General features: G+C 35.7%; 1 protein-coding gene across 1 annotated transcript in view; it reads left to right on the top strand.

Annotated features, from left to right (window-relative positions):
• Nucleotides 1-2,290: 2,290 nt before the first annotated feature.
• CNGB3 (cyclic nucleotide gated channel subunit beta 3) overlaps nt 2,291-10,896 on the top strand; it is a 171,208-nt gene continuing 162,602 nt past the window's right edge. Inside the window, exon 1 of the mRNA XM_044683791.1 lies at nt 2,291-2,398. Coding sequence (XP_044539726.1) covers nt 2,291-2,398 — 108 coding nt within the window. The remainder of the gene's footprint in view (nt 2,399-10,896) is intronic.

Here is a 10,896-nt window from a genome sequence, read left to right as displayed (position 1 = left end):
TTCTTGTTAATCTCCCTGCTTCAACTCCAGTCTATTGTCCATTCGTTTGCCAAAGTGATCTTTCTAAAGCACAGATATGACTGCATAGCTTTGTTCCTCCCTAATCGATAAGTTATAGTCATTTTCTTTTACATCCAAGATAAAATATCAAATCTTCTCTTTGGCTTTTAAAGCCCTTCAAAGTTTGACTTCTTCCTACATTTACCATATTCTTGCACTTCACCTGTATTTTTATTATTTATATTTACTTATAAGCTTCCTATATTCTTCAATCCAGTAACATGAGTCTTCTTGTTATGTTATTCTTTGCACTTAACACTCCATGCCTTTTCACTGCCTGTCCCCCATGACTGGAATGCTCTCCTTCCTCCCTTCTACCTCTTAGATTCTGATTTCTTTCAAGATTCAGCTCAAATCCTACTTTCTACAAGAAGCCTTTCCCAATTCCTACCCAGTGCTAGTGTTCTCCCTCTGAGACTATTTCCAATTTATACTGTAGATGTTTTATATGTACATAAGATGTTTTATATGTACATAATTATTTACATGTTTTCTCTCCCATGAGGGACTGGGAGCCCTTTGAGGGCAGGGAATGTTTTTCTCTCTTTCTAGCCCAGAGCTAAGTGCATTAATTACCTGGTACATAGTAAAAATATCTATCACAAATAGTGCCCATTTGTACTCCTAGTACCTAGCATGGTATCTGGCACAAAATAGGTACCATTAAGTACCTATTTGTTTGTTGACTAATTGGTTAACCAAATGAAGTGACCATTAATTAATCATGAACCAGCTCAAGAGAGGTGACCCTTTTATTTACATTATACCTGACCAACAGAAGAATCCATCTCCAAAAGTGGAACCTCTGTCATTATTATCATTTATGTCCATGTTAACAAATCTATGGCATATGTTCTAGAAGGGGCTGCTCTCTTCCCCTCTCCACCATACCTGACGACATCACCCACCCCTCTACCCAGAAACACAATGGGAGCACTTGTCCTTCCCCTGTCTGGGGTAAGGGAGCTGCTCACATGTGGCATGAGGGTGTAGTTTGGGCACTTGTTCTCGAAAAGGTTCTCCATTACTGATTTAAGTCCTCTGATAAATCAATCAATCAGTCAATCAAAAACTCCTAAATCTGAACTTTGTACTCTTTTTTTAATCCTACTATGGGATTTTATTTTTTGTTTCATTATTACCAGTCAATGTAAAAGGACCTGACTTTACTCATAGATAATTTAAATTTAACTCATTTGTAACTCCTACCAAGTAGAAATGTTTATAAATTTGTAAGTTGTCTTTGGGGACATTGGCTAAAATTCATAATACAGTTTTTCTTCTATACTAATAAGTTTAAAAGACAGGATCTGAAACTAGTTTTGTCTCCAAAACCAGAATTCTAGCCCCTTTGACAAATTGCCTGTCTACATAAGGGAATGAGAGAGAGATGAGACCTGAAACTAAGATTATGGAAGGAAATGGCACTAGTGAAAATCAAGTAGAGGACACCAATGAACTAGGTCTTAGACTAGCTGGCTCAAAATGTAAACAACATCATGAGATTCTTAGGAAACAGACTTTGGTTCTGCACTCCCAAGTCCTGGTCTCATGTCACCTCAGAGAAGAACAATATTGAACAATTTCACTTAGAATGATTTTTCCCATCTTCTCTTGGTACTTTCACTTGACTTATGCATTGGTACTGTCAAAATGAAAATTAAAATGAAGTTTAACTAAACAAAGTCTTAAAGTTCATGTAGTATAAGAGAAGTCATACAAGTGTTAGAATCAAAGAGATTCCATTTGGGGAAATAGACTAGCTAAGAAAATGGCTTGCCCAGATTATTTGCTTGTCAATTTTACTCTTTCACCAGTTCTGCATTATGACTTTGTCTTTTTAACTAAAAAGTTAAATCAAAAAGTGTAACTGTGACTTCTTAAACAAAAGTAATGTGGAGCAATGTTAAGCTTGGGCTACTCAGCTCCAACTAACTAGCTAAGCCTCTCAAACATTTCTTTCACACACATTTCCAAAAAAGCAGAATTTTGACTCTAAACACATCTGACTATAAAAGCTGAAATATCTTGCTCTTAAAATCAAGGCCTTTGACAAAGCATGTCTTAGAAAAGCCTGCTTCTCTTGGGAATTGCTTCTAGGAATTAACCAGAACAAAATCCTGATTAAGCATCTAATTGGCTTATCTAGTGATGGAAAGAAAAACAAAGTTCAGGACTCTACAGACTGACACAGGCAGAACAACAAGAGCTTCGTGATCTGGAAGAGAAGATGTTTAAGCCACTAAAAGCAAAATTCAACAAGGTGAAGCCTAAAGAAGGAAATAAAAATGAAGAAACTATTAAGCCAGACATTCCAGCTCAGCCATCCACTGGCCAGGTACTATACAGGCAATGTTGAACTCAATCGTATATACTAGCTGTGTGTCTGAAATGGTTAATGGAAATGAGGGTAGTAGAGTGGAAGAATGCTCAAGGCTTCCCAAAGTAGCACCATCTGTCCAAAATGTCTCTTGTTCTTTTATAGTTTATTTTCTACATCTGTCCATTTACTTATATTTTACATGTATGTAATGAAGGACTGGGAGGCTGTAATTATGTCAGAAAGAGAAAGCAAAAATTTTTGGTGTGGGTTTTAATATGGAACATCACTTTAAAGGGAAGTTGTACCAGTTTTTTAAGAGACTGTGCAGTCTTTCTTTCCAAGAGTTTCTGCAAATCTTATCATAGAACATTGCTTATTTCCTGTACAGATCCTTTATCAACTCGCCTGAATGCAGATGGAGCAAAGTGAGACAGAGAATGAGGGTCACATCAGTAAACTATATTGTGTCACAGTATTTTTTATTCAATGAAAATACAATTCTTTCTCACTAATTATGTTTGTTACTATGACATTCAGCATAATTGAAATAGAAAGGAAAAATAAAATTCCAAGCCTGAATGTTTTTGGATTGGGGGCTAAGGGGTGTGGAGAAGGAAGGGCAGGATGCTTAAAAAGAATCCCCAAAGAGAGGCCATACATATACATCATAAGAATATTAACTTGCAAATGATCATTGGTTTCTTAGCTGAACACACATTAGAAGAGTCCAAGGCAGTGAACCTATAACTCAGGACAACTGTGTTTCATTTCAATCCTTCACCTGTGTGTAGTCTTAATGTGCTACGCACTGGGGACACAAAGGCATAAATGAAACTTTCATCTTCTGACCAGATAACATGTACAAAAATAATACAAAATATACAATCAAATAAATTATAAAATAACATCACGAGGAAAACTCTAACAACTAAGAAAATCAGGAACTGCCTCTTCTGGAAGGGAGCTCTTGAGCTGAACTTTGTAGGGAATGATGAATTCAAACAGACAGCTAGAGACAAAAAGGCAAGGGAGAGAGTCTGTGAGATGCCATGGAGATGGGAGATGGAATGTTTTAACAGAAAAAAGCCCAGTTTGGCTGTAACATAAAGTGTGAAGGGCAATAAAAGGATTATCAGTCTAGGAAAATAGGTTAGATACAGGATGTAAAGGGCTTTAAATGATAAACAGAGGAGTTTATATTTTATTCTAAAGGTAATGGCAAGCCACTGTAGTTTTCCTGAATAGATAAGTGATGTAGTCAAACTTGGTTTTTTAAAAATATCATTTTAGCAGCTAAGTAGAGGATGTATTAGAGAAGAAAGAGACTGGGGGCAGTCTAACAGCCCAGTGAGGAGACTATTAAAATTGTCCAGGAAAGAGGGGTTGAGAGCCTGAACGTAGGTAAGTTCCATCTAAGTGGGAAAAGGGGGATAAATGCAAGAAATGTGGTAGAGTTAAAACTGACAAGACTTTCAAAGTGAATGAATATAGTGCATGAGTGATAAAATGAAAACCCCTTAAGGGTTAGGAACTATTTTATTTTTGTCTTTGTTTAAGCACCTAGCACAGTATTTGACGTACAATAGGCTCCAAATAAATGTTTATTACTGATCAGCTAAGGGAAAAGGAAGTCAAAGATGAGTACAGAGTTTGTCAAGTGGGTGTTTGAAATGACATGAAATATCAATAGGAAAAGGAAGTTAGAAGAGGACAGTAAAAAAATAATTCTATTGTAGCTATGTTGAGCTTATGATATCAATGGAATATCTAAGTAGAGATTTCTAAGATGAAGATAAAGGAGAGATGTGAAGGCTGCTTATAGGTCTGAGAATCATCTGCATAGATATTATAGTCAAATATGTAATAGTAAGGTCAGCAGCAGAGATATTAAAGAAAAAAGTCCCAGAACGGAGCCCTAAGATACATTCACAAATAGAGGATGAAACATGAAAAGTTCTCCTACTACAAGCACTTAGAAGGAACAGTCAAAGAGGTAGAGGAAAATCCAGATAGAACAATATCACAAAAACCAAGGAAGAAGAGAGTAGTAAAATGGGGAGGATGTTCAAATAATGCAGAGAAGTCAAGAAAAATGAGGAAAAGAATCACCAATTCTGGAAATGCTCTCCCCCTTCACCTCTTCTTCATGTCTTCCCTAGCTTCCTTCAAGACTCAATTCAAAATCTGCCTTGTAGAGATCTTTCTTAGTCTCTCTGGCTTTTAAAGCCATACCTCTGAGATTAACACTATAATTGTTGTATATGTCCATAGTTTGCATGCCATCTCTCTCTTTGGAATGTGAGCTCCTTGAGGACGTGGACTGTGTTTGGTCTTTCTTTGTATCCTCTGTGTTTAATACGGTGCTTGACACAGAATGAACACTTCATAAATACTTAACTGACTGTCTGAGAGGTCAAGGAGGATGAGGATTGAGGAAAAACCTATGAGATTTCAGAATTTTAAAATCACTGGTAACTTTGGTTAAGATGGCATTGAAATGAATGATAAGATTGGAAGCCAGATTGCAATAGATTTAGAAATGTACAGGAAGTATAGGCATTGGTTTTAAATAGCTTTCTAAAGGAGTTTAATTCAAGAAGGGAGTTTGGGGATGTTCAGATCAAATGAGGATTTTTTTAAGGAAAAAGGGAGCCAAAGGAGAGATTAAAGAGAAGAGGGGGATTAGAAGTTATTATTCAATATTATTCAATGTAATTTTTCAGAAAAATTAAAAGGTAATGGCATCAGGAATCCATGGAGAGGGACTGGACGTGAAAAGGGAAAGGGCCACTTCTTAAGCTGAGACTGGAGTGAATGAGTGAAAGACCAAAACTAAAAAGAGTGATTGTGGTAAAACAGAAGGTCAATTTTTCCATAATCATTTTTTTAATCATCTAGATTTTTCAGGTTTGTGGGGGCTTTTTGTGGGGGAGGCACAGTTGCTATACTCCAAGTTCATTTTATCCAAAATAAAGATGACTCCCTTTTTCCTTAAAGTACACTTCATGTCCTTCACTTACTTCTTTATCTTGGAAAGTAATTAGATTTGCTCATTTCTAAATATGTCAGTGCCTAAAAATTTACCTTGTGGACTGTGATGGGCAAATATAATGAGAAAATAAATATTTAACACACTGGTCTGCCAGGCAAGAATCTCTTTGGGACCAAACCTAACACCGATGTGCAAATTAAAGTCACTAAATGCTAGAATGATTTGTACAACTGAGCCCTTCATCAATATGTACTGCTGTAAGAAGGCATAGGAAGAACTCAGAGAAACATGGAAAGGCTTTCACAAACTGATACAGAGTGAAATAAACAAGACCATGAAAAGAATATACACAAAGACTACAATAATATAAACAGGAAAAATGAAAAAATAAACTGATATTAAAGAAAAATTAAGAAAATTATGAAATATTATATATCATGCCAATCAGAGTGCCTGTAGATTTCTTTTTGCTGAATTGTTTTTTTCTCCTTTTAAAAAAAATTTGTTATGAGAGATAGCTCACTAAATAGGGGAAGGGAAGGAAAACATCCAGGAATAAATTGAATGCAAAAAATAGTTTTCAATAAAGCAGTATTGTTTTTAAAATGGAAATGTAATAATCACCAACAAACACAAATATTCAAATATACAAAACAAATATATATATATAATAAAAGTAATGATTTATAGTTTTTAAAAATAAATGTTTTCTAAAAAAATTATTCTGCTTTTTTTTCTATACTTATATGAAATTATTTCTTTCATTTTTGGTATATTTTTCCTGTTTGTTACTATTGCTGTTGTTTATACCATTTTAGTCAGTGTTTATATTATTATTTTGATTGTATCTTCTTTAGTCTGCATCATTTCCTATGTCTTCCTATATGTCTTGGTATTCTTGATACTTGTCATTGTCACAGTACAATGTTTTCCATTAAATTCACATATCTCAATAATTTGTTCAACAATATTTCATTACATTAATATACCACATTTTGGAATATTCCTCACATAAGTAGATCCTTTTCCTTCTGTCAATAAAATCTTGAAAACAGTAATGGGATCTTGGGATGAAAGGCTATAAACAGTATTGTAGTTCTCATTTTGTAATTTCATATTGTTTTCCAAAAAGATTATACCAGTTCACAATTTCACCAACATTCTAGCAGCATGCCTGTTTCTCCAAGTCCTGTCAGCTCTGAATTTTATCACTATAAACTATTTTTCCAAATTAATAGGAAAGAGGTGGTATTCCAGAGTCATTTTAATTTTCATGTTATCTGATTATTAGACAGTTTGAATACTTGTCATGTGGCTATCAATTATCTGTGTTTTTCCTCCTGGGAACTGCTCGGTCATATTCTTTGACAATGATACTTTGGAAAATAGATATTACTCATAAATTTGTTCAAATTCCTTGCAAATCTTAGCTGTCTGCCTTTTATCAGAAATTGTAGTGATTTCCCCCCTATTCTGTATGCATTGCTTTTTTATTGCCTACAAGATCACCTTATTTTAATATAATAAAATTCATCTCTTTTTCCAATAATTTCTTCTATTTTTTAAAAAGCTAGGCATTTCCTAACTCTCCAAAATTGTTATAGCTATAACATTCCATTATTTTCTAATTTTAAAATTTTTTGAAAGATCATAAATTCACTGGGGATTTAGTGTAGAACATAGTGTGCAATGACTGTCCCATTTTCACCTAATTACATCCAATTTTCCCAACAGTTTACAAAGAATAAGCTCCCACCCCTGTATTTTGTGATCTTGGATTTATCAAACACTTTTTTATCCCTTTGTTTATCTCTTAGTTATCAAATCTGTTTAATTGATGTATATTTCTATTTTAGAACCTAACTAAATTGCTTTGACGATGACTGATTTGCAATGTATTTGGAGATGGGTCTGGTAATAAAAGTTTCCTTCTCTTCTATTTTTATATTTTCTCTTTACATTCTTAATGCCTTTTCTTCCATATGAATTATCTTATTATTTTATCCATTTCTTACAGATTTCCCATTATATTTTGAATAATGCAACATTAAATCTATAGATTATTTTGTATATTGTTGCTATTTTTATAATCTACCGTCCCACCCAACCCCCACCTCCAAGTCAGTTTTTCAGTCCCCTGAAAGAGTCTGGTGGTTCTGTCTAATGTAGGGAGACACAATTCTTGATTAGTAGAGAGAATTCTGAGCATAGAGAAGCAAAAAACTACACTGATACGTTTAGGTGATAGAAAATGCAAGACAGGAGGCTCTGTGCAGAAATAAAATAAAATCTTAATTCAACCAGAAGAAGAACAATCTTAACTGTCTACTCTTAGAATCTCTAGCGGGATAGACATTGAGAATCAATGGACTTATTGGGGTGCCAGATTTCCCTTACATGCTTGGGGCTCCAAGGGTCACCCTTTCATATTCAAAGTCCAAACTTTGCATCTTCTTTAGCCCCATTTCTCTGTCCTTCCAGGCTTCTCTTTTAGAAGTCTTTCATAATTGAGAGTCATATCTCCCTACATGAGCCTAGCATTACAGGATTAGATTTCAGGGTACCATTAAATCTTCCTGATGGGGGGACTATACTATATTGATTTGACCTACCCATTAATATTGAATTACTTTCCCCCTTTATTTCTGAGGGGTGAAAGAGAAGGCTTTCTTGTCTTTCTATAGGTTTTGTGAATATCTGGGTGAGTTATTAGCTATTACACATATATAAGTATGTGTATATTCAATATTTTAAATGATACTTCTTTTTTATTGTAAGGGGCATAGATATATAGAAATATAGATGATATGGGGGGTCACCTTGTATCTACTATTTAGCTAAAGTTTTTGTCTTCTATTTTTTTAAGTGATGTTTATAATCAGTTTATTCCCCCTTTCCTCTCTGAAATGGATATTCATAGCATCATAGAAAAGCTTTTTGTGTTCTGATATGTGTATGGAAGCAAGATCCATAGGAGCTTGAGATCATATTCCCTTAGGGTTACCCTAGCAAATACAGCTTTCCGGGCTGCATTTTTGCTGCAAAAAATCATAAACTTTTCTTAGGGTGAAGAAAATGTATGTGGGTACAAGCTCACAGATCAAAATGCAAGCCCACACTGATGCATTCCTAATGCTCTTCTAAAGGGGAAGAGAAATGGAGGGAATGGAGAAATGACTAGCAAAAGAGGTATAGCTGATCTTCATTTAGCCAATCATTAGGGAGTAGCCTAGTCTCTGAAATCTCATCAGCAGAGCAGCAGTGATATGCCATGGTATGCCTGACATAGATAGAGTACATTTCAGAGATCAGCTTTAAGAGGAAAGGAGGAGAATTTGGATACAAGCCCTGGTAGAAGATTCTAACAAGGAGAAAAGGATCTTGGGAGTTTTTATTGGAAATTAACAGTCACTCTGAATCTGGCTTTGAGCTGGGAAGGAGGATGTTTTTTGCTCTGGCATTTTCACTGGGAATCATACTTTTGTGGAAAGATTAGTGATTCCTGGGATTGGAGAATTTGCCATTGGAGGAGACCTGCTTTTTCCCTGAAACACAAAGACCATCTGCCTGAGATCCATCTGTCAGAAATCCACTGGTGAAAGTAAAACCCAGAGTTCAGTCATCTAGGACTCTGGGTATCCCTAAGAGCAACCCAGGCTTTAGGTAAGGGCTCAAATACATCTGTGAGTCCTTCCTATTTATCTTTTTATAATCCATATTAATTTAGTTATAGTCAGATAGTGTGGTTTTTTTTTTTGGATCTTAGTTAGAGATGAGGAGTTTAGAGTAGCTTGAGTGAATTCTCAAGAAGAACTAATTCACCATGAGGTGAAAGAGGGTGGTTGGAGATTAGATATATTGTTTTAGGAAATTACCTATTATTTTCCCTTTATTCCTATTATAAAATTAAACTTTGTTTTTAAAGCCAAGGGGTTTGTGCTTTACTGTCCTAGATAGTTCCCTAAGTGGGCAGTAATTTACTTTATCCCTTACTTACTTCCTACAATAGCATGTATTTGAGATAAAATGACACATTTGTAGTCCATTGGACAGTTATTTAAAAAAAAAGGAAGCTTACTTCTCTGTAGCAAGGGAAAGTGATTCATCAAGGATCCAGTGTTGATTCAGCTGAGCCTATTTCTTGGTCCAGGGTAGACTACGTAGCTGGTCATCATTCAGAAACCCGGCTATTACTCATAACCTGACTTTTGTACTTAGGGCTCCAGAGCCCTATCAGTGGCCCAAGAAGTTAGTTCCCAGAGCCTCCTAATACCCCCAGGACAGTTTCAATACCTTTTAAGAAAAAACAAGACCAATCTGAGCAGGGCAAGATCCTTGAATACTGCTTCACCCATTAAGTGGGTAGCTCAAACTCCCTGAGGAGTTAGCCCCTAAATGGGTCCAAACAAAGGTTCACACACCCTATAAATCTAGTTGATTGAAACACTTACTCAGATTGATCTGGGATTTCCTTGAACCAGCCCTTTTGAATAACACTTGAGTCTTCCTTCCCAGATTCATTTATAATATTTTTTTTCAAATGAGCCTGAATCTTCTCTTGAAGCTGGACCCATAGAGGAATTCTCCATGACTCCAAAACTTAAGGCTAGTATCACTTAAAAAGTTATTTTCGTTTCTCACAGAAAGTAGAGGTAGGTAACTCTACTAACCATAAAAAAGACCCAGGACTCTTTAATCTTCCTCATTTAGAAAGACAACTTTTGAAATGTCTCTAATAAAAGAAACTCTCTCTCAAACAGCTTTTCAGTTGTTTGTTAGATGGTCCTTGAAACAGGCATTCAATTATTCCTTTTGATCATAGATGTGTTGTAATGTTCTTTATTGGAAGAAAGTCCCACATGGATGAGATCATAGATCCATGAACATGTTGGAGTACCTTCTTAATGATAGCTCCAGCTCCATCCTCTTAACTGTTGTCGTAAAATCCTTTCAGTCCTGCCCAATTCTTCCTGACCCCATTTGGGATTTTCTTGGCGAAGATACTGGAGTGCTTTGCTGTTTCTTTCTCTAATTCATTTTACAGATGGGGAATCTGAGGGAAACAGGTTTAAGGTCAGGTTGCTATTTTTCTGCAAAAAGACAATAGGTTAGAGAGACATATACTGGAGGCAGCAGGTTGTAATGGTGAGAACCCTAGACTAAGAATCTGAAGGTAGTTGTTCTAATACCAGCGACACTACTTAAAAGTCATATGGCCTGAAACAAATCATTTAGCCTCTCTCAGAACCAGTTTCACTGAAACTCACTCAATACCTCTTATGCATTCTAGTCTTAAGTAATCTCTGTCCCTTTCCCCCTTCAATTTATTTTGTCTCAGGCCCCAGAGGAAAGACAAAGGCAACTTAGCACAATACGTGGAACACAGTAGGCATTTAATAAATGCTTGCTCCCTTTCCTTTCCCTTGGTTGGTCCTTGGTAGACAAAGGACTAAACTAAAAGGATCTGCCAGTTATAAAATGGGAATGTAAGTCTCATCAGGGGAAAGACCATTTCATTACT

This window comes from Gracilinanus agilis, chromosome 1 (genome assembly GCF_016433145.1).
Source record: "Gracilinanus agilis isolate LMUSP501 chromosome 1, AgileGrace, whole genome shotgun sequence".
NCBI lineage: Eukaryota > Metazoa > Chordata > Mammalia > Didelphimorphia > Didelphidae > Gracilinanus > Gracilinanus agilis.
The sequence above is the reverse complement of the archived record's forward strand: the minus strand, read 5'-3'. Positions and strand labels throughout refer to the sequence as shown.